The 23990-nt window shown below is 48.1% G+C and overlaps 1 protein-coding gene across 1 annotated transcript in view; it reads left to right on the top strand.

Moving 5' to 3' along the window:
* socs7 (suppressor of cytokine signaling 7) overlaps positions 1-23990 on the top strand; it is a 49119-nt gene that overhangs the window by 9445 nt on the left and 15684 nt on the right. The window contains exons 2-4 of the mRNA XM_055656837.1: positions 14975-15039; positions 20373-20477; positions 22578-22700. Coding sequence (XP_055512812.1) covers positions 14975-15039; positions 20373-20477; positions 22578-22700 — 293 coding nt within the window. The remainder of the gene's footprint in view (positions 1-14974; positions 15040-20372; positions 20478-22577; positions 22701-23990) is intronic.

The following is a 23990-nucleotide window of genomic DNA, read 5'->3' as shown; positions in this document are numbered from 1 at the left end:
CGGGTTCGATCCTGACTACGGGCGCTGTCTGCACGGAGTTTGTACGTTTTCCCTGTGACCGTGTGGGTTTTCTCCGGGTGCTCCGGTTTCCTCTCACTCTCCAAAGACGTACAGTTTTGTAGGTTAATTGTCTTTGGTAAAAATAGTAAATTGTCGCTAGTGTGTGCGAGCGTAACGGGGATCGTTGGTCGGCGGGGACTCGGTGAGCCGAAGCGTCTGGTGCTGCGCTGTATCTCTAAACCTACAGATTCTGTATGGACAATTAGACTGCCTCAAGATCAAGTGACAGCGTGAGATAGATATCAACCAGAAAAGGACACTGGGCATTCGCCAGCTCTGTGCTCATGGTGATACCACTGTTGCTATGCATTATAACTTCAAGTGGCGATTTTGAAAATCCAGTCCCTCAGTATTAGCTATTTGTATTGTGGGAAGGACAGTTAATTTTATGGAGGTTTTATGGTTCTGAGCTGTCAGGAACTATTGTACACATTGGGATTTTGTACGAGGGAGGATGATGACCATTGAGATTTGTACTTTCAATCATTTCACTGTATTGGAAAATTTTGATCCCATCTATAACCGGTGGCATATCTGAACTTGCCTGGTCTCGTTTATCCATGTCTCCTGTGACCACACCGGCAAAGCTTCAGATATCAATTTATATCATCGTCCAATCCTTCATACCTTTTCTGCTGCGTTGAGTTTTCTCCGTTGTTATAAATCTATTTAAAGCAGGATTCTGGAGTCTTGAGGATTTCTCACTTGCTTCATTGCTTGGGAGCTGTGGGTCGGACATACAAACCCCCTCTCGTGGACCTCCATATTTTAGAAAAATCTGCCCTGGACATTCTATTTAACGCTTCAGAATGTTGGTTACCTGGTCTGGAATCTTCCTTTGTAGGAAGGAACTGCAGATGGTGGTTTATACCAAACACAGGAGCAAAGTACTGGAGTAACTCAGTGGGTCAAGCAACATCTCTGGAGGTAAAGGATAGGTGATGTTTCGGGCCAGAAACCTTCAGACTGAAGTAGAAGGAGAGGGAACTGGAGGTAGGAAAGGCCTATCTTGTACCTGCAATTCCCCCCCCACCCCCCACCCGCACCTTAAGTCTGAAGAAGGGTTCCGACCCGAAACGCCACCTATCCATGTCCTCCAGAGATGCTACCTGACTCCCTGAGTTACTCCAGCAATTTGTGTGTTTTTGTGCAAACCAACAGCTGCAGTTCCCTGTCTCCATTCGTAACTGGCCATGCAAATCAAGAACTTGTAACTGATTAAGCATTTAAAATATTTTGATAATATTTAGATGGGACTTTTGAAAGAGTGAGCTGGATCAACAATGGTCTAAAATGGTAATTAAATTGTGCATTTCATTGCCTTTTTAAGAATTGTAAAAACACTCCACTGGCCAATGGTGCATCCATGTACAGAAGCTGGCTATGTGTACATGTTGGATGTAAAAACAAAGTACTCCAGATGCTGGTTTATTCAACAGATAGGCACATAGTTCTGGAGTAACTAAGCACATGAAGCAGCATCTCTGAAGAAAAAGGATGGCTGCTGCTTCGGTTCAGATCCATTCTTCCGTATGAAACGTCACCCATCCTTCTTCTCCAGAGATGCCGCCTGATCCGCTCGCGAGGTACTCCAGCACCTTGTGTCTATCTTGCACAAAGTGGAAGTTGTTTCTGAGTGATTGTTCCCCACTCTGAGATGGCTGTGAAGTGCTTTTGGACGTCCTGGTGTCATGAAAGGGAAATATGCTGTCATGGTTGTGGAGCACCTGGGGGAATTGCCATTTGACCTTTTGTTGGTGTCTGGAGTTTTATAGCCACATGCAGATTGACTGAAGTGGGGAAGTAGTTAAACATGATGCAGCCCTTGGGACATCAGGGTTCTCTGGAATAGAAAATAGAGGCTGTGGATTTTGACGCCTGTATGGCCGTGAGTAGTCGCCCAAAGAGGCGTACCTTTTTCTGGTCGCCGCTGGATTTTCAACATGTTGAACATTTTCAGCGACCTCCTGCGACTGTGACGGGTGCCGGCAAGTCGCCGAAAAAAAATCACGTAAGTGGGACTGGCCCTTAAGTATATCTTGCAGAGGCTGTCAAACCTGTTATCCATTTCCAGCCTAATGGTTGTCAGAGCCAGCAAATGCCCAGCGTGACGGCTCCTATTGATCACTACTATTACAGCTAGACTCTGTTGGTTGTGAAGTCGTGGCGGGGTGTGAATTGGAAGGAAGGAGAAGGAGAGAGCCAGCAGGACAGCAGCTTGCTCTGATAATTGCCAGCAGAACCGGGGGGGGGGGGGGGGGGGGGGGGGAAGGGGGGGGGGGGGGGGGGGGGGGGGGGGGGTAAGAAGGGGTATTTCTCTTCACAAATAAGGTTATTTAGATCTGCAAAAACCCACAGTAGATGCAGACTCTTGAGTCTGAAGAAAGGTCTCGACCCAAAAAGTCACCCATTCCTTCTATCCAGCGATGCTGCCTGTCCCGCTGAGTTTCTCCAGCATTTTGTGTTTGTGTCCCCATCTTCAGTGTAAACCAGCATCTGCTGTTCCTTCCGACACAGATGCAGATTGAATGGTGGCTTTAAAAATACAATCCATAAAGAGTGGGTGAAGAGGGTAAGTCTATGCAGCTGTTGGGTAGGGACAGAAGATTGGGACTAATTGGAGGATTGCCTGAGAGGAAAGGCACAGTGTCACTGGGCCAATGTTACAACCCTCCCTGCTCTGTGTGATCCTCAAGCTGATTCTAAAGGTTGAATTTCACACTGAGCATTTCTAAATTGGCAGCAGCGTCTTTCTTCCCTTGCTCTCGTCCCTGATCCTTCCAAACCCCATGGGAAATTAATTGGGGAGGAGGCAGTTGCTTCAGATGGTCTTTGCAGCTTAATCTGATTTAATTCAGGATAAAGTGGTGAAACGACGCAAGCATCTCCCACGTAATTACCCTGGAGTTGACCTTGGGTCAAAGCGAGTCGTATATGGAGTAGATAATGTAGTCGCTATGAATTTACACATTCATATAAACAATGATGGACTACACAGCCTCTTGGTTCTTTGTGGTGTGACGTGCAAAATTTATGGCATTATATCGTGGCTTATTGGCCCATCTAATATGCACTTGCCTGCTCGTATAAAAAGGAAGCCAGCTAATCATTTAATTTGAAAGCAGTTTTGTGTCAGATACTTACTTGTGTTCCGGGACTCGGTGAGTGTGCTGATTGCGAAGGCCTGCAGTGTTCAATGCAGGTGAAAGATGTGGGGCATAATTGCTCATTGTTCTGCGGTGTGAGGCAGATTTAAATCATTTTGTTTTGAACAAGCGCCGAATTGCTTGGTGAATTGCGGACAATCAAATTGCCGGCACGTATCAAATGGTAGTTTTGCTCAGAGTGCTCCTTGCAATCATTCACTGAGGCGGTCTAACATTCCAGGGCTGACTCCGCTAAATACCAATAAATGTCCAATGATTTGAAAAGGAAATAAAGACTAAAGCACCAGCTATTGCTTTCAATACCCTTGGAGTATTGCAAATTTGCTCTGTAATGTATCCCACATGTCTAAAATCTGATTATTTGATAGATAATCCTGTACATAACCTACCTTTTTAAAATTAGATCACCGCCCTAGCTAGAAATGTTGCAGGAATTCAATGACTCATGACACTTTGCATACCATTTCAATCTTTCCTGGTTGAGGCTAAAGGATATAGTCTTATTTGGTGTAGAGATGCAGCATGGAAACAGGCCCTTAGGCCCACTGAGATTGCGTCGGCCAGCAATCACCCCATACACCAACACTAGTCCTATACACTAGGAACAATTTACAATTTTACCGAAACTAATTAACCTACAAACCTGTACATCTTTGGAGTGGGGGGGAAACTGGAGCACCCGGAAAAACCCACTTGGCCACAGGGAAATTGTGCAAACTCCATACAAGCAGCCTCCGTAGTCAGGATTGAACCCGGGTCTCTGGCACTGTGAAGCAGCAACACTGTGCTGTTTTTGTGAACATTGTCAAAGTTGAAGCTTGCTGTTATCCATGCACCCCTTGTGCTGCTTGGTGGTAGAGATGACATGTTTGTGAGGTGTTCTTGGAGTAGCTTGGGCGAGTGGCTGCAGTACATTTGTACATTCTGCATCTGTTATCAGAGATGAGTGCGTATGGTAGTGGTGTTTGAAAGATGCCAAACAAATGGCCTGCCATTTCCTGGGGAGAAGCCATCTGCTTCAGAAGCCTGGTTGTATCTCTTCAATCTCTCCCTCACTGTCCTAAGGCAACGTGAGGTTGGAGTAGATAATGGATCATAATATCATAAATGATAGGTGCAGAATTAGGCCATTCGGCCCATCAAGTCTACTCTGCCATTCAATCATGGCTGATCTATCTCTCCTTCCTAACCCCATTCTCCTGCCTCCTCCCCATAACCTCTGAAACTCGTACTAATCAAGAATCTATTTATCTCTGGCTTAAAAAATATCCACTGACTTAGACTCCCTAACCTTCTGTGGAAAAGAATTTCACAGATTCACTAAAGAAATTCCTCCTCATCTCCTTCCTAAAAGAACGTCCTTTAATTCTGAGGCTATGACCTCTAGTCCTAGAATCTCCCACTAGTGGAAACATTCTTAAGGGGTTGGACAGGCTAGATGCAGGAAGATTGTTCCCGATGATAGGGAAGTCCAGGACAAGGGGTCACAGCCTAAGGATAAGGGGGACATCCTTTAAAACCGAGATGAGAAGAACTTTTTTCACGCAGAGAGAGTGGTGAATCTCTGGAACTCTCTGCCGCAGCGGGTAGTCGAGGCCAGTTCATTGGCGATATTTCAGAGGGAGTTAGATGTGGCCCTTGTGGTACATTTGAGTTGGATGATCAGCCATGATCGAGGCGTCCCTACTCCTGCACCTAATCTATGTTTCTAAAAGAGATGGAGTAGAGCAGTGGAACCCGAGGGGTAACTTTTTCACACAAAGGCTGGTGGGTGTATGGAACCGGCTGCCAGAGGAGGTAGTCGAGGCAGGTACTATAGCAACGTTTAAGAAACATTTGGACTGATACATGGATAGGACAGGTTTAGAGGGATATGGGCCAAATGCAGGCAGGTGGGACTAGTGTAGATGGGACATGGTGACACTTGGGCTGCAGGGCCTGGTTCCACGCTGTAAGACTCTTATCACTCTAGATTCTCATCTGGGGGTTTTCTTGTCGAGGTTGCCAAGGAATAGAGTTTTTGAACATTACCAAAGCCGCGTGTGACAGATGAGAATCCCTTGCGTTTGACCGCTCAAAACGGTCGAGGAAGATCTGAGGGCCTGGGCACCTCTGCTCCCTTTGTAAGTGCCTGGGTGACCAACTGCAGGAGCAGAGGACCTCCCTTGAACCTTCTCCTGCCCCCCTCTGTGGCACAGTCTGTGAGTCCCACGTGTCCATCGCTGGCCCGCTCGAAAACCGTGAGACTGAAGCGGAAACCACAAGGCGTTTAAGAAGGAACTGCAGATGCTGGAAAATCGAAGGTAGACAAAAATGCTGGAGAAACTCAGCGGGTGCAGCAGCATCTATGCACGCAAAGAGTTGAACAATCTCCACTGTAGGAAATAGGCACCGTTTCGGGCCGAAACCCTTCCGGGTTTCGGCCCGAAACGTTGCCTATTTCCTTCGCTCCATAGATGCTGCTGCACCCGCTGAGTTTCTCCAGCATTTTTGTCTACCTTCGAAAACCACAAGGGCCTGTTTGGGAAATAACCTAGAGGATATCATTAACTCTAATTATACCTTAAACTGTCTCGATGTCATGATGCAAGATAAAATAAAGGCTTTGTTTGGGGGCACCTAAGTAATCTATTAACTTTATTTTGGGCTTCTTTCTTTGTACATCCTCCCCCTCTTTGGTTTCAAAACTAAGACTCTGTTGAGTAGAGTCCCTCAGCACTGCAACCCCTCTACACTTTGCCCAAGACCTTAATATCCTTCCCAAAGTGTGTGGCCAGATTTGAGGCAACATATTGAGACAAAACCAGAGGTTCTAGACAATAGGTGCAGGAGCAGGCCATTCGGCCCTTCGAGCCAGCACTGCCATTCAATATGATCATGGCTGATCATCCCCAATCTGTACCCCGTTCCTGCCTTCTCCCCCATATCCCCGGACTCCGCTATCTTTAAGAGCCCTATCTAGCTCCTTCCCGAAAGTATCCAGAGAACCGGCCTCCCTCTGAGGCAGAGAATTCCACAGACTCGCAACTCTCAGTGTGAAAAAGTGTTTCCTCATCTCCGTTCTAAATGGCTTACCCTTTATTGTTAAACTGTGGACTCTGGTTCTGGACTCCCCCAACATCGGGAACATAGATCGGGTTTACACTAGTGGACATCGGGTTTATAGAAAATGCTGGAGAAACTCAGCGGGTGAAGCAGCATCTATGCGAAACGTCACCTATTCCTTCGCTCCATAGATGCTGCCTCACCTGCTGAGTTTCTCCAGCATATTGTGTCTACCTTCGATTTTACCAGCATCCGCAGCTCTTTCTTAAGCAGAGGTTTATGAAGGTTGACCAAAATTCCGTGGCATGTCACAACTGCATCATCAAGAACCAAGAACGCAGGTGGAATATAAGATGGGGTTCTTGCCAGACTGCCCATAGTGCGATTAATTTGTAATAGAGAAAAGTTAACCAATCTGGTACGGAACCACAGGGCAAGTATCACTTCATTGCAAAACCAGAGAGATTTCAGATACACCAAATGGAAGAGGGATGGGTGCAGATGTATCAAATCATTCCTAATCCCTTCCAGCTCCGTTTCCTGGCACGACTGACAAGGGAAATTGCCTAAGTGATCATCTCCATTCTGGCCAGAACTACTTGTGTCATGGTTTGTGTTGTAAAATGTATAAGAGACCTGATAAAGTGCAGATGGCACGGTGACACTAATGACGGCTGCCTACAGTGGCAAGATTTCGGAAGGCAGACAGTTAGTTAATTGTAAATATCTGCAGTGCATCGCACTCTGAGTTTGACATTTTGAATGGCTACTGGGATGGGTAAAATTTAATTGGGACACATGTTTGCCTTGCAGTGCTTGCCTCCGGGGATCTTTATTGGCACAATATCTTCCAGTTAGTGCTGAGCGTAGAATTAAAAACTTCTTTGGTCAGGCAGTGCTTTTTTTTCCTGTGACCTCGAATGGGCTTTAATTTCAGGGTTGTACAATCTCCAATACTTTAGACTTTAGACATTGTAAGTAAGTAAGTAAGTTTTATTTATATAGCACGTTTTACGTCAACTCGCATTGACACCAAAGTGCTTTACATAAAATAGCTAATAAGTTTCCATACCATAGAAAAACGTTAACAAAAAAATAAAGAAACTGGTCACAACACATTATAGAGTTCAACACAAACGTCCCCCCGACAGCAGAATCAAAATTTTCCCCTGTGGGGAAAGGCACCAGAAAGTTAAGTCCTCTTCTTCTGAAACACCCGAGGTCGGGGCCCATTTGTGGCCTTGCAGCCAGTCCGATGATTTTCAGGGCCCTCTTGCCGTGAAAGATGGAACTCCGGCGTCGGGTGAAACAATTCCTCAAGCGGCTTGAGTGCAGAAGCAGGCACTTCGGCCCATCGAGTCCACGCCAACCATTGATCACCCCGTACACTAGCACTATACTCCACACTAGGGACAGTCTACAAAATACAGCATGGAAATGGGCCCTTCAGCCCACCGAGTCCACGCGGACCATCGATCACCCGTTCGCACTAGTTCTGTTAACCCACATTCCCATCCACTGCCTGCACACTTGGGCAATATACACAAACCAACAAATCTACAAAATGCAGAAGCTTGGGATGCAGGAGGAAACCGGAGCACCCGGAGGAAAACCACGCGGTCACGGGGAGAATGTGCAAACCGCACCTGCGGTCAGCAAAGTTCTAGGGGCTGAGCTTGCACTGTTCATAAGTGATAGGAGCAGAATTAGGCCATTTGGCCCGTCAAGTCTACTCTGCCATTCAATCATGGCTGATCTATCTCTCCCTCCCAAGTCCATTCTCCTGCCTTCTCCCCATAACCCCCACACTAATAACTGACCTGTGTGACGGTTCAGTCTGTGGGATGTGCTGTTTCACTCGGATTCCATCAGCTGCCTCCTGTGCCTGTCACTCTGTGACTCTATTCTCTAGTACTGGGAATTGTCCTTGATCAACATCGCACTGATCTGATTACCTGGGCAGTCATCTGGAACACTGTGTACAAATTGGCTGCACGTCTGAGGCATTACAGCCTTGACTGCACTTAGAGAGTGCCACAGATCCATTACTCAATATCGTCGGTTTCCGTTTTGGGCATGGGTCTGGTCAGGTCGAAGATGCATTTATTGAATCAGTCTTCTTCTTATCGAGTCCACACACAAGATTAGAAGCTGCTCGGCCACTTCTCGGCATCTGTCTGTCTTGTCGCTTCTTGTGCGTGGTGGTGGAAACATGGCCGCGACGTGAATGCTCTTCCCTTGGCCCCTGTTGAAACACCGAGCACACAGTACAGTGAGTGTGTCCGATCGTGGTGAGGGGATGCTCTTTGGCTGATGGGGTACAGCAAGTGACAAAGGCTACAAGTGTAAAGGAAACGGAGGGATGTCAGATTGTGGTAGCATCGAGCCACAGAAGGTAGTGCTGCTGTCTCACAGCACCGGAGACCTGGGTTCAATCCTGATCCCGGGTGCTGTTTGCATGTTCTCCCTGTGACCGCTCACAGTTTCCTCCCACATCCCAAGCGAGCGTGGGTTTGTAGGTAAATTGCCCCTCATATGTAGGGAGTGGATGAGGAAGTGGGATAATATAGAACAAATGGTGACAGCCTCTTGCATGTGGACTCAGTGGGCTGTCCTGTACTAACCGGGCCGGGATTGTGTTGATGTATGAGGATAGTCTTGCTGAGCTGTATGCCGAAAATGTATCACTCCGTACCTGGTACACGTGACAATGGAGAAACTGAGACCATTGAATTGATAGTCAGCATGGAGTCAGTGGGGCAAAGGGCCTGTTTCCATGCTGTATCTTTCGATCAATCAATTTACTGGAATGTCAGGAAGGAACTGCAGATGCTGGTTTAAAGCGAAGATGGACACAAAAACTGGTGGAACTCAGCGGGTCAGGGAGGATCTCTGGAGAGAAGGAATGGGTGACGTTTCGGGTCGAGACCCTTCTTCAGGTGGACCCGAAACGTCACCCATTCCTTCTCTCCAGAGTTGCTGCCTGTCCCGCTGAGTTACTCCAGCTTTCTGTGTCTATCATCAGTTTAACCAGCATCTGCAGTTCCTTCCTACGAATGAATGAAAGATATAGAAACATAAAAATTAGGTGCAGGAGTAGGCCATTCAGCCCTTTGAGCCTGCACCGCCATTCAATATGATCATGGCTGATCATCCAACTCAGCATCCTGTACCTGCCTTCTCTCCATACCGCCTGATCCCCTTAGCCACAAGGGCCACATCTAACTCCCTCTTAAATATAGCCAATGAACTGGCCTCAACTACCCTCTGTGGCAGAGAGTTCCAGAGATTCACCACTCTCTGTGTGAAAAACGTTCTTCTCATCTCGGTTTTAATGAATGAATTATGTATGAAAGGAGATGAATTCTGGCAGTGAAAGAGTCTGTATAATCCCTTCAGCTGCCGGCTGGCTGCTTGCAGTCCGAATGAATCGGTAAGTAGCTTTGTGTTACAAGCTTGTATCGGAGGAAGCCACGTTTGACCTCGACGGGGGCCTTCAAGCTGTTCCCAACTCTCACTGTTACACAAACCTGTCCTCTGCCTCGGCATTGATTGCCTACTCACTTATTCATCAATTCAGCAGAGAGAGAGGAAAGGATTTGCTTTCACTCTAAAGTGTTCAGATTGCAATCGGAGGATCCGACACCTTTCTGAATATTACATTTCTTTAAAACAAAAAAACTCTGAATTTAAATGAGGATAAAAGAAGAAATGATATTCAATTTTTTTCCCTCTAAATTTAAATTCGAAAATGACCACCAGGTGTGTCCAGAATATAAAATGGTTCTCTGCTGTTGCAGACTGATTTTGAAATGACAGACGATTTTTACAGACACACGTTTCTTTACTGTTCTATGAGATATCATTCATAGGATCATACAGTATGGTAAACAAGCCATTCAGGCCAATTTTAGACACAAAATGCTGGAGTAACACAGCGGGACAGGCAGCATCTCTGGAGCGAAGGAACGGGTGACGTTTCGGGTCGAGACCCTTGTTCTGACTGAAAGTCGTGGGAAAGGGAAACTGGAGATATAGATGATGATGTTGAGAGATATAGTTCCAATGAATGAAAGATATGCGAAAATGTAACAAAGGCAAAGGAAACAGGCCATTGTTAGCTGTTTGCTAGGTGAGAATGAAAAGCTGGTGTGCCATAGGTGGGGGAGGGTTGGATTCAGGGGGAATACAGGGGTTACTTGAAGTTGGAGAAATCAATATTCATACCACTGGGGTGTAAGCTGCCCAAGCGAAATATGAGATGCTGCTCCTCCAATTTGCTCAGGGCTTTACTCTGAACATGGAGGAGGCCCTGGACAGAAAAGTCAGTGTGGGAATGGGAATTAAAGTGTCCAGCAACCGGGAGATCAGGTAGGTCCAGGAGGACTGAGCGAAGGTGTTCAGCAAAACGATCGCCCAGTCTGCGTTTGGTCTCGCCGATGTATAAGAGTCCACATCTCGAACAATGGATACAGTAAATGAGGTTGGAGGAGGTGCAAGTGAACCTCTGCCTAATCTGAAAGGACTGTCCTTTCAGTTGATGCAGAGGTTCACTTGCATCTCTGCCAACCTCATCAGGACATCAGTTAAATGTCCTTAAGTTCCTGGCGGTGCTGGCTCGAAGGGCCGAATGGCCTCCTCCTGCACCTATTTTCTATGTTTCCTGATTGGCCTGAATGATAACCACATTTGCAATCATTAGTAGGCCAGCAGGATAAATTTAGCAACCTGTGCGGTCAAACCAATGACGTGACCAGCAGGGTGGAAGTTCTTCTGCATTGTAACCCGTCGCTGGCCTCTGCAGGTTGGTTTGTTGCTGAAATTAACCCAGAAAGTGCTGGCTGTCTCGCTCGGTAGGTCAGGCAGCCTCCCGTCGAGAAGGTTGATCGGAAATGCTATCTGCAGAGCTCTGTTCAGAAGTGGCAGGAGAGTTTCCAGAATTAATTGAACAACATAAAATGTTGTTGTTCACTCTAGTTTACCGCGTGGAAACGTGCTGAGTCCGCGCTGACTAGCGATCCCTGTACACGGGCACCACCCTAAACACCACGGACAATTTGCATTCTTTGCCAGAGCCAATTAACTTGTAAACATGTACGTCTTTGGAGTGTGGGAGGAAACCCGAGCACCCGGGGTAAAACACACGCAGGTCATCGGGGAGAACGTGCAAACTCCGTACAGACAGTACCCGCGGTCAGGATGGAACCCGGGTCTCTGAAGCTGCCGCTGAATCACCGTGCCGTCCATAGTTTTGTGAAAATGTTTTCCTTTTTTTTCCTTTATGGATTTAGTGAAATGCTCGGGGAACTCTCTCCTCCTAACCACATGTGAATTAACACGTGATAATCTCCCTGGGGTCAGCTTTTCCCCTCATTGCTGAATCTGAAGGAGGCATATTTACTGGGGGGGGGGGGGATGGTTAGAATGCGGGCTGTTGTTCCTTTGGGAGAGGTTGCAGTGGAGTGTTAATGTGCCTGGGGAAAGATGAATAAGCAGCTACGGGAGAGATAAATGAAGGGTGTGTTGCTTGGGTGTTGGAGGCTTGTGTGGAATAAACATGCCAACAACTGGGATAAATATAGACAACAGGAACTGCAGGGGCTGGTTTGCAAAAAACAAGTGAGAGAAACAGCTGGAGTAACTCAGCGGATCAGGAAGTGCGATCTCATGATGTGTATGAAGGAGGTTCAGATGCCAGTTTACACCGAAGGTAGACACAAAATGCTGGAATAACTCAGCGGGTCAGGCAGCATCTCTGGAGCCGCTGCCTGTCCCACTGAGTTACTCCAGTATTTTGTGCCTAGCATCTCCCGTGGTGTTTGGTCAGGACCCTTCAGATAGATTGTATCAAGGGGGAGAAAACTGGAGGGGGTAATGACAGGACAGAGCTGGACAAGTGAAACGTGGATGGTTCTGTATTATCAGTGTTTTACGAAAGAACGGCAGGTGCTGGAAAAATCGCAGGTAGACAAAAATACTGGAGAAACTCAGCGGGTGAGGCAGCATCTGAGGAGAGAAGGAATAGGTGGTGCTTCGGGTCGAGACCCTTTGCCTATTCCTTCTCTCCATAGATGCTGCCTCACCCACTGAGTTTCTCCAGCATTTTCGTCTACCTTTGTATTATCTGTGTAACCTTGGTGCAGCAATAATCCGTCCTCTGTTGGTTCTCTGCTTCCCAGCTGGTGAGTGAGCTTCGAACAAGGTGACTGTGTCCTTTAGGCAAAGACTGGCTGATGGTTCTCATCTCTCTCCCGTTGTCTGTGGCCAGTCTTTAAATAAGAGCCAGGCACAATGCTGACTCCAATGACAACTGAAGTGGGAGCAGGTGATACGCAAGAGCTAGGGGGGGAGGGAGGGAGGGTGGGGACAAATATCAGACATGGATTAGTACAAAGGCGGGTGTTGAGGAAGTTTCTTGGGGAAAGGGGGAAGAGGCATATTTCGCTTGGGTAGTTTACAGCCCAGCGGTATGAACGTTGACTTCTCCAATTTCAGGTAGTCCTTGCTTTCTCCCTCTTTCCCCTCCCCTCCCCAGCTCTCCCACAGCCCACTGTCTCCGCCTCTTCCCTTCTTCTTCCCACCCCCACACCAGTCTGAAGAAGGGTCTCGACCCGAAACGTCGCCTATTCCTTCGCTCCGTAGATGCTGCCTCACCCGCTGACTTTCTCCAGCATTTTTGTCTACCAGACGTGAGTTAGAGCCGCTGGAAGAGTTGTACAATTGCCTGACGTCTGTGTCAGTAATCTGCCGCTCAGAAACACCTTTAATATGCACCCAGACAGCAAGCTGATCAGAAACAGGATTGATGGATGTCAGCACAAGAATGGACACTGAGATGCAGTTACTGTGCGGTAACTAGTTCCTTGCCCGACTGACTCTATGAGAATCCCTTCTGATTGAAGCTCAGTGCCACATCTTGCTCCAAGATTTTATTTTGCTGCCATTATCCTCACAGCTTGGGGAAATATGGTGATCATTGGTTCTGTTTGTCCTTTGGCGCATGCAGTTCAGTTTAGTTTATTGTCGCGTGTACTGAGGTACGGTGGAAAGCTGCTGTTGCGTGCTATCCAGTCAGTGGCAAGACAATACATGATTACAATCGAGACATTTACAGTGTACAGATACATTTAGCGCCAGATAAAGTCCGATTAAAGATAGTTTGAAGATATGCAATGTGGTAGATGGAAGGTCAGAACCGCTCGCTCATTGGCGAGGACGGTTTAGTTGCCTGATTACAGCTGAGAAGAAACTGTCCCTGAATCTGGAGGTGTGTTTTATCAAACTTCTGTACTCCTTGCCAGATGGGAGAGGGGAGAAGAGGGAGTGCCTGGGGTGAGACTGGTCCTTGATGATGCTGCTGGCCCTGCCGAGGCAACGTGGTGTGTAGATGGGGTCAATGGGAGGGAATATCTCTGTTTTCTGTACATACGACAACAAAACAATTTTGGAAGTGCAGATTTGTGCAATAGCATGCTTGATAAAATATTAAAGACTTTGGGAAGCACTATCCAGGGCAGCGCGTAGCCGGAGAGGTCTGGGTCAGACATCCCTGGATGCTGCGTGCATGCAGCAACTCCACTCAGCAGCCAGCCAACGCGCAACCTGATTTGTAAATTATTTATAGCCTTGCTAAGTGTAGTGAGCTAATGCTTCCTGCTGTTGCTGCGCTGTGAATCATTCTGCCTGCACATGGCTCTCCGCTGTCAGGGGCCTGCTCCTCTGCATTTCACACACACGGACAGGCAAAGCCTTTCTAGGTGAGCTATTTATAAACGGCATTTTCATATCTGCCATTTGAGTAGCAGACCAGTTAATTCTGTAATTGTAGGCCAGCCGATAGATGTGGGCACATTTACTCAGTCAGCAATGGTTGCATCAAGGCCATCTGGTGTCAACCAAGTGACGTGCAGATTTAGATTCTGATAGCGGCTAATCTTTCTTGGTAATTGTTGGTCATGTTGGCAGCATTTTATCTGGGTCTGTTCCCCCCCCCCCCCCCCCCCCCGCCCCACCTCTCACTATCCGTTTCGCGCTTGTCCCGAGCGGTGTTCTGTGACCCTGACCTATTGCCCTACATGGAGTAAAGGGGAGTTATTCTGCCCTTGTTCACTCCTCTACTCTTCCTGTCCCTGTGGTCATGGGTCAAATAGCCGTCTCCCTTCCCCCACCCCGCGCACACACACACAGCGAGGAGAGTACTACAGTGGTGAGCTTAGCTGCCTTCCAAGCAGGTGACCCAGCTCAGGGTGGCACGGCGGTAGAGTTGCTGCCTCACGGCGCCAGAGACCCAGGTTCTGTCCTGACTACGGGTGCTGTCTGTATGGAGTTTGCACGTTCTCCCTGTGACCTGGTTGCCCCCCCGGGAGCTCCGATTTCTTCCTATGTTCCAAACCACGTACAGGTTTATAGGCTGATCGGCTTGGCAAAGTTGTAAATTGTCCCGAGTGTGTGTAAGATGGTGTTGGTTCGTGGAGACTGTTGGTCAGCACAGTCTTGGTGGGCCGAAGGGCCTGTTTCCGTGCTGTATCTCGAAAACTAAAACTAACAGGACCTGTGCTAATGGTAGAATGTGTGGCGGAATGGGCTGGAGATTCCGAGCATGTTCACCTTTGAACATTCGACCCATCTATGGACATCTTTGTTGTACGTGTCTGAGATCTTCCCTTCCAACCGCCTGATCTCTCTTGTCTGTTCCTTCGCAGCAAACCCAGATTGACCAGGACACAAAGTGCCTTCACTCCGGTGTCTTTAGCACCACCTTTCACAGGTAAGAAGTTTTCAAAAGTCAACCATGATCGCATTGAATGACGGTGCTGGCTCGAAGGGCCAAATGGCCTACTCCTGCACCTATTGTCTATTGTCTATAATCTGAAATATGTTGGCGAAAAGTTTTGTTTATTGTCGCGTGTATCAAGGAGCAGTGAAAAGCTTTTGTTGCGTGCTATCCAGTCAGCGGGAAGACAATAAATGGTCACAACCGAGCATTCACAGTGTACAGATACATGATAGGTGTACACTTATCATCTAATCAAGTACTTGATCAGTGCGGGTGACAAGGGTTATGTGACGAAGGCAGGAGAATGGAGTTAGCGAGGAGAGATAGATCAGCCTTGATTGAATGGCGTGGTAGCCTTGATGGGCCGAATGGCATCGTACTGCTTCTGTCACTTGTGACAAGATAAGGGAATAAATAATCCATAGATCAGGCAGCATATGTGGAGAAATAAAAAGTTAATGGTTTGGGGAGATAACCTTTTTCGGATTAACTGTTTCTCCCTCCATAGATGCTGCCTGATCTGCTGAGTACTTCAGCAATTTCTGCTTTAGTACTATATTATAGAGCCTTCAAACTTGACGAGAGTTTGCCCTTTATCTCTTCCTCCACCTCATTTGTTCTCTCCTGCTCTTTTTTTTTCCTCTTCCTGTTGCCTACAATATCTTGGCGTCATGGTCAGCCCAGAAGGGTCTGTTCCTCTGCTGTACTCTTCTATGTTCTAAGCAGACACTGCCCCACATTGATCAGATACCATCCAACACCCTGCGCTGAAGTCCATTGATGTTCAAAGGGCACTTTGCTGATTTGAAGACACTCTTTGTTCCAAAGGTTTTCTGGTGCTGCTTGGTCTCTGAAGGAATAATTTTGCCCAACCCTGGAAGAACGGGAGCCGGCTCAAATTGAAGATTGCACTGGGCTGTTCATTGAAGGGATTTGTATCTCAGAACCAAGGTTTGTCAAAGTTCAAAAAGCCATAACCTTAACTCAGAACCCAACTAAGTTCTATCTATCGTTTATTCCTGTCGCTCCAAAGTCCAACAAATTGCCTCTTCTGTCCATGGTTTACTCATTCATGTGTAAGATAGTGCTAGCATACAGGGATCGGCAGGTGGGCCGAATGTCCTGCTTCCGTGCTGTATCTCCAAACTAAACAAAAATCTCCCTGGTCACTTGTTTCAGAGCCGTTTAACTTCTCCTTCCCTCTGGACTCCTAGCTCTCTTATTTTCAGGGTGGTTTTTTTTGTGCTGTCATCTTCTGTAATGAACCACTGTTGACACCCCATGAGCTCTCCAGGGTAATTAGAGAGGCGAGGAATTAAACACAAATTCCAAAAACGTTTGTGGCCGTTTAGTTTAAAAACCAATGGACCTCCTCAAGCTTAACTCCTTCCATATTTTTGGCAGTGGGGACTGTCTCAGTCTGAAAAAAGGGTCTCGACCCGAAACATCACCTGTCCCTTCTCCCCAGAGACGCTGCCTGTCCCGCTGAGTTACTCCAATATTCTGTGCCCATCTTCGGTTGAAGCCAACATCTGCTGTTCCTTCCTGCGCATTTTGTCTGCTCCACCCAGAAATGTCCTCTTGCCTGCTTTGAAGAAGGTCTCCAAGAAGAGTTTTCCGAGGAGAGCAACATCCTCTCTCCCTGCTCTCCCTCTGTGCTTCCTCCTGCTCTCCGACTCTATGACCATTTTAACCCATGCCCGCTACCACAGCCACGTTGTGCTTTACATTTTATCTTTGTTTCCTTTGTCGTTACCTTCTCCTAGGTAATAATGATCTATTCTTGATCTCCACCCCCTTTGATTTTTCATTCTCATACCTTACACTTCCTTATCTCTGTATCCCCTCCCCCTCACTCTGAAGAAGGGTCTCGACCCGAAAAGTCACCAGAGGTGCTGCCTGTCCCGCTGAGTTTTAGTCTTTTAGTTTTAGATATACATTGCACACCGAGTCCGCACCGACTAGTGATCCCCACACACTAACACTATCCTGCACGCAGTAGGGACAATGTACACATGCACCAAGACAATTCACTTACAAACCTGTACGTCTCTGGAGTGCGGGAGGAAACCGAAGATCTCAGAGAAAGCCTACGCGGTCACGGGGAGAACGTACAAACTCCATACGGACAGCACACACCTAGTCGGGATCGAACCCGGGTGTCCAGCGCTGCAAGTGCTGTACGCCAGCAACTCTACCGCTGCGCCCTTGTGCCGCCCACCCCAGTTACTCCAGTATTCTGCGTCCATTTGAGTTACTGAGGCAGCTTTGTGCTTCTGGTCTCCCCAGTCATGGACCATGGAGCAGTGCAGCTCAGGAAGAGATCCTTTGGCCCACAATGTCCTAGCTAAACATGATGCAAGTGAAACTAACCACCTTAGCTTGCACATGATCCATTTCCCCTCATTCACTGCTTATTAATGTTCCGATCTAAACAGTCTCTGGAATGCCACTAGCCTACCTGCCTGTACCACCACCCACGCACCCACCACTCTGGTTTAATAAAAGAAACCAAATACTTGCTCCGCTCATCTCCGTTAAACTTTGCCCCTCTCACCATAAAGCCACGGCCTCTAGTCCTTGGCATTTCATACGTTCTATAGACAATAGGTGCAGGAGTAGGCCATTCGGCCCTTCGAGCCAGCACCGCCATTCAATGTAATCATGGCTGATCATCCCCAATCAGTACCTCGTTCCTGCCTTATCTCCATATCCCCTGATTCTAGTCCTATTCCTTATGACCGTGTGATTAGAAACATAGAAAATAGGTGCAGGAGTAGGCCATTCGGCCCTTTGAGCCTGCACCGCCATTCAATATGATCATGGCTGATCATCCAACTCAGTATCCTGTACCTGCTTTCTCTCCATACCCCCTGATCCCTTTAGCCACAAGGGCCACATCTAACTCCCTCTTAAATATAGCCAATGAACTGGCCTCAACTACATTCTGTGGCAGAGAATTCCAGAGATTCACCACTCTCTGTGTAAAAAATGTTTTCCTCATCTTGGTCCTAAAAGATTTCCCCCTTATCCTTAAACTGTGACTCCTTGTCCTGGACTTCCCCAACATCAGGAACAATCTTCCTGCATCTAGCCTGTCCAACCCCTTAAGAATTTTGTACGTTTCTATAAGATCCCCCCCCCCTCAATCTTCTAAATTCTAGCGAGTACAAGCCGAGTCTATCCAGTCTTTCTTCATATGAAAGTCCTGACATCCCAGGAATCAGCCTGGTGAACCTTCTCTGTACTCCCTCTATGGCAGGAATGGCTTTCCTCAGATTAGGAGACCAAAACTGTACGCAATACTCCAGCGGTCTCACCAAGACCCTGTACAACTGCAGTAGAACCTCCCTGCTCCTAGACTCGAATCCTAGGTAGACAAAATCCCTCTGCCTCACCCGTTGAGTTTCTCCAGCATTTTTGTCTACCTTCGATTTTTCCAGCATCTGCAGTTTTTTCTGAAAAGTATCACATCCCTGTTTGGTTCCCCTTTCCGTTCCGTTGACTCGACATACTGACGATGTGTTTTGATCAGCAAAAAAAAGTTAGCTAGGGAATTTTTCAGTTCCTTTTCACAAGTCGCTGTGGAACCTGTTTCCAGAACGCCGTCGGGCACCGCACCCTGATGACGGCTTTATCTTTTGTGCAAGAAAGAACTGCAGATGCTGGTTTAAATCGAAGGCAGACACAAAATGCTGGAGTAACTCAGCGGGACAGGCAGCATCTCTGGAGAGAAGGAATGGGCGACGTTTCGGGTCGAGGCCCTTCTTCAGTTTGAAGGGTCTTCAGTCTGAAGAAGGGTCTCGACCCGTAACATCGCCCATTCCTTCTCTCCAGAGATGCTGTCTGTCCCGCTGAGTTACTCCAGCATTTTGTGTCTATCTGATGACTTTTATCTTGTCCCCTTCTCTGGGTTAGACAATAGACAATAGGTGCAGGAGTAGGCCATTTGGCCCTTCGAGCCAGCACCGCCATTCAATGTGATCATGGCTGATCATCCCCAATCAATACCCCGTTCCTGCCTTCTCCCCATATCCCCTGACTCCGCTATTTTTAAGAGCCCTATCCAGCTCTTTCTTGAAAGCATCCAGAGAACCCGCCTCCACCGGCCTCTGAGGCAGAGAATTCCACAGACTCACCACTCTCTGTGAGAAAGTGTTTCCTCGTCTCCGTTCTAAATGGCTTACTCCTCATTCTCTGGAGGTTGTTTTGCCAAACGGTGTTAAATCTCACTCCTTTTGTTATTTGCTGACTGACCATCTTTCAGGCTTCATAGATGGGATTTGCAGATGCTTGGGGTGTTAGTATTTTGGGGGTTAGCACGGTGTGAGGATGGGGGTGAAACTGCTACTCACTGGAGTACTGCGTGCAGTTCTGGTTACCTCAATGCAGGTAGGATGTGGAGGCTTTATTTAGTTTAGAGATGCAGCATGGAAACAGGCCCTTCGGCCCACCGGGTCCGCGCCAACCAGCGATCCCCGCACATCGACACGATCCTACACCCACTAGGGACAATTTGTTTTTGTACATTTTACCGAACCAATTAACCTACAAACCTGGGTTACACAAAAAAGCTGGAGAAACTCAGCGGGTGCAGCAGCATCTATGGAGCGAAGGAAATAGGCAACGTTTCGGGCCGAAACCCTTCTTCAACCCTTCTTCGGCCCGAAACGTTGCCTATTTCCTTCGCTCCATATATGCTGCTGCACCCGCTGAGTTTCTCCAGCTTTTTTGTGTAACCTTCGATTCTCCAGCATCTGCAGTTCCCTCTTAAACCTACAAACCTGCTCGTCTTTGGAATGTGGGAGGAAACCGAAGATCTCTGAGAAAACCCACGCAGGTCACGGGGAGAACGTACAAACTCCGTACAGGCAGCACCCATGATCGGGATCTAACCCGTGTCTCCGGCGTTGCATTCGCTGTAAGGCAGCATTCGCTGTAAGGCACCGTTGTGCTACCGTGACTGCAAGAAGGGGTACAGAGGAGGCTTACCAGATGATGCCTGAATTGGAGGGTATCAGCTATAAGGAGAGGTTAGGGAGAGAACTTGGATTGTGTTATTTGTACACAGAGGGCAGTGAATGTCTAGAGCGAGCTGCCATGCGTGGTACTGGAGACAGATACGCTCGTGGCATTTGAATATGGAGAGATATGGATTATGTACAGGCAGATAAGAGTTGGGTTTGGCGTGATGTTTGGCACCGACATTGTGGACCGAAGGGCCTGTTCCCCATGCTGTACTGCTCCATGTTCACTGTGGGTGGGGGGAGGGTGGGGGTAAATTCTCCTCACTGATCTTTGCTTCCATGTGTTTAAACCAACAGGAGAAACGGTGTCACTGGTCGACCTGGACATTTCTCGCCGCGAGCCGCCGTCCCCTCACCCGCCGACGCCGCCGGCCCCCCCTCGCCGCAGCCTCAGCCTTCTCGGTAACGTACACGCACGTCTGCCGCTCCGTACCGCGGTATTGCACCGTCACATGCAGCTCTTTAATTACCGGCACGCTGGCGCAGCGGTAGAGATGCTGCCTTACAGCGCCAGAGACCCGGGTTCCATCCTGACCGCGGGTGCTGTCTATGTGGAGTGTGTCGAGCCAGCACCGCCATTCAATGTGATCACGGCTGATCATCCCCAATCAGTACCCCGTTCCTGCCTTCTCCCCATATCCCCATGACTCCGCTATTTTTAAGAGCCCTATCTAGCTCTCTCTTGAAAGCATCCAGAGAACCTGCATCCACTGCCCTCTGAGGCAGAGAATTCCACACACAGACAGACAGATTTAAAAGACGTGCAGGTTTGTAGGTTAATTGGCTTCGATAAACTGTGGAGAAACTCAGCGGGTGCAGCAGCTTCTACGGAGCGAAGGAAATAGGCAACGTTTCAGGCCAAAACCCTTCTAACCGTCCCTTGTGTGTTGGATAGAACTAGAGTATGGGGTGATCACCGGTCAGTATGGACTCGGTGGGCCTGTTGCCACGCTGTATCTATATTTTAAAAAAAAAATCTTAGCAATTGAAGTGCTCCCTTGTTTTAATGAGAGTATTCCAATGATAGACACAATGCTGGGGTTACTCAGCGGGACAGGCAGCATCTCTGGGAGAGAAGGAATGGGTGACGTTTCGGGGTCGAGACCCATCTTCGGACTTTCTTCACACACAGTATTCCGATGTCCGGTTTGAATTATGTGTGGGTAACTTTGACATTCTACAAGACTGTGAAAGAGGTCACTTTGGCTCTGCTTTCTCTCCCCCCCCCCCCCCCCCCCCCCCCCCCCCTTCTCCCCTCTCCCCCACTACTCCTAAATCCACCCAGTTTTAGTTTGAAGTTGTGACCCAGATTTCTCGGTGCAGTAACATTAATTCTCTTGCATTCTACTTTTGAGCAACCTATAGCCGGGTAGGAAGTAGGAAGGGGAATTCACCTCATTTAAAAATAAATCCTCTGATCTCCAAGTGATGCAGTTTGCCTCGCTGTTCACTTACCTGCAAAAAAATGTCCTGCAGTTCTGCCTTGAGTTGCGGAATCCTTGCCCCTCCAGTGTAAGATATGCAGAGATAGCTCTCTACACAGAGTCAATGAGTGAGTAGCCTGTATCCCTTCGTGTCCTTCATTCTACCATCATTTGTGGGTGGGGCTGTGGCCATTGCTCCAGGGATACAGGAGGGGTGCTTGACTGTGGGGGTCGGGGGGGGGGGGGGGGGGGGGGGGGTAAATTCTCAGACCCCATCGAAAAGAACGGGCAGTTTAACCCAGGCACAAGCAGTTTGTTAGTTGTCAGGCCCTTGCCACACTACGGTTTACTACAGTTAATTCATTCACGTCAGCCAGCCAGCCAGAAGCTGATTCTTCTGTGCCAGTTCATGAGGTGTTAGCTAACTTCAGGGCAGAACAGTGGCACAGCTGGTAGTGTCAGGGACCCGGGTTTGATCCCTGCCGCAGGTGCTGTCTGTGTGGAGTTTGCACGTTCTCCCTGCGACCTGGTGGGCTTTCTCCGGGTGTTCCAGTTTCCTCCCACAACCCAAAGGACCTGGGGGTTTGTAGGTTAATTGATCCTCTAAATCGCCCCGAGTGTGGATGTGAAAATGGGATAACATCGAACTAATGGTGGCACAGCGTTGGAGTTGCCTGCTGTCTTACAGCGCCAGAAACCAGCTTCCATCATGACTATGGGCACTTGGCTGGGTTTTCTCCAGGATCCCCATGTTTCCTCCCACACTCAAAAGACGTACGGATTTGTAGTTTGATTGGCTTGGTATAATTGTAAATTGTTTTTAGTGTGTGTAGGATAGTGTTGGTGTGCAGGGATCGCTGGTTGGCGCCGACTAGGTGGGCCGAAGGGCCTGTTTCCGCGCTGTATCTCTAAACTAAACTAGTGTGGACGGGTGATCAATGGTTCGCATGGACTCAGTGGGCCGAAGGGCCTGTTTCTATGCTGTCTCTTTCTGCTGTGACTAGAGCTCCTCTGCTGGTGTTTAGTTGTTGCCCAGCCTTCACCTCGGTGTCTCAAGCCTCTTTGTGTTATTTTCCAGATGACATTGGAGGGCCTCAGCTTCCGTTTTACCCGGTCAGTCCCGCTGCCGCCAGCCTACAGTCGCTACCTTTGCCGCCTCCACCTCCACCGCACACCATTCAGCTCAGTCTCAGCTTGAGCGGTAAGACAGAGGCGCGAGGAACCGCAGATGCATAGCGCAAAGCGCAGTGAGTCAGGCATCATCTCCGGGCGACATGGACAGATGACTCTTTGAGTTGGGACTCTTAAGACTGATTGTAGCAGGGGAGGAGAAAGAGATGGGATGGGGGGGGGGGGGGGGGGGGGGGGGGGGACGGGAGACAAAACATGGCAAGTGATAGGTGGATACAGATGCTGGCTTGAAGGGCCGAATGGCCTCCTCCAGCACCTATTTTCTATGTTTCTATGATAGACAGGTAGGTGGACAGAGGTTGGAGATCAAAAGGTTGGAGGACAACGAGAGGTGAGCATTTGATGGATTAACAATACATGATTTACAATACACAATGCAATCCTGCCATAGAATAATTTGACTTTATAAAGCATTAACTAACTAAAATTTGCCTGTGTGCCCAACAATAGCACCATGGTGATAGTTGGATAAATTAAGCCGGGCTGACAAAGGTTTGGAGAGGGGGAGAGCGGGAGGGGGGGAGGAGAGGGAGGGAGAGAGAGGGGGAGAGAGAGATCGATGGAATATGATCTTCTTTCCTGTCCATCTTTCAAATGTTGACATCGCTGCGGCGACAATCAGTGGGAGCCATCACTTGTCGCAATAGATGATGGTGGTAGCAGAATTAGCTGGAGATACTTCCAGTTTCCAGCCCCGCCAAGTGGACGCTTCTGCTTTGCGGCCATGGAATATGATGATGATGATATACTTTATTGTCATGTACCTGGGTGCAGTGCAATTCTTTGTTTTTTCACACAAGGTGCACAAAGGAGTCGCCACGAAGGTGCTGACAATGTTACTAAAAGTACTCGTCCCTTCTTCCTGATTGAGTAGAGGTCTGGTGTTTTGAGGATTGTCGGGTGATGGAGGCGAGAGGGGACAGTGAGCGTGGAGAGAGGGGAGGCAAACAGAACAAGAATGTGAAGCGATGCGATACTATAGAACTATATTTACCCCAGGGGGGAAATTGATCTGCCAACGGTCGTAAAAACACAAGATACATGAAATTAAAGTGACGAGTGGAAAGGATTGGGGATGTGCAAAGATTGGGGGGGGTCACACACCCCATGAGTTTGAGTTGTACAGTTTGAATAAAAGATCCTGAAAATGAGATAGACCACTCCTGCTAAGATTTTAGTACCAAATAAACTTTTACTTTTACGAGGCTGTTTCCGTAACCGTCTCCCGTCTCCGCGCTAGTATCCTACGGGATCTTTGGTGCGGAGACGGAAGCCGGTTACGGAAAAGGGGCCGAAAATT

This window comes from Leucoraja erinacea, chromosome 27, assembly GCF_028641065.1.
Source record: "Leucoraja erinacea ecotype New England chromosome 27, Leri_hhj_1, whole genome shotgun sequence".
Taxonomy (NCBI): domain Eukaryota; kingdom Metazoa; phylum Chordata; class Chondrichthyes; order Rajiformes; family Rajidae; genus Leucoraja; species Leucoraja erinaceus.
This window is presented reverse-complemented; position numbering and strand designations above follow the sequence as displayed.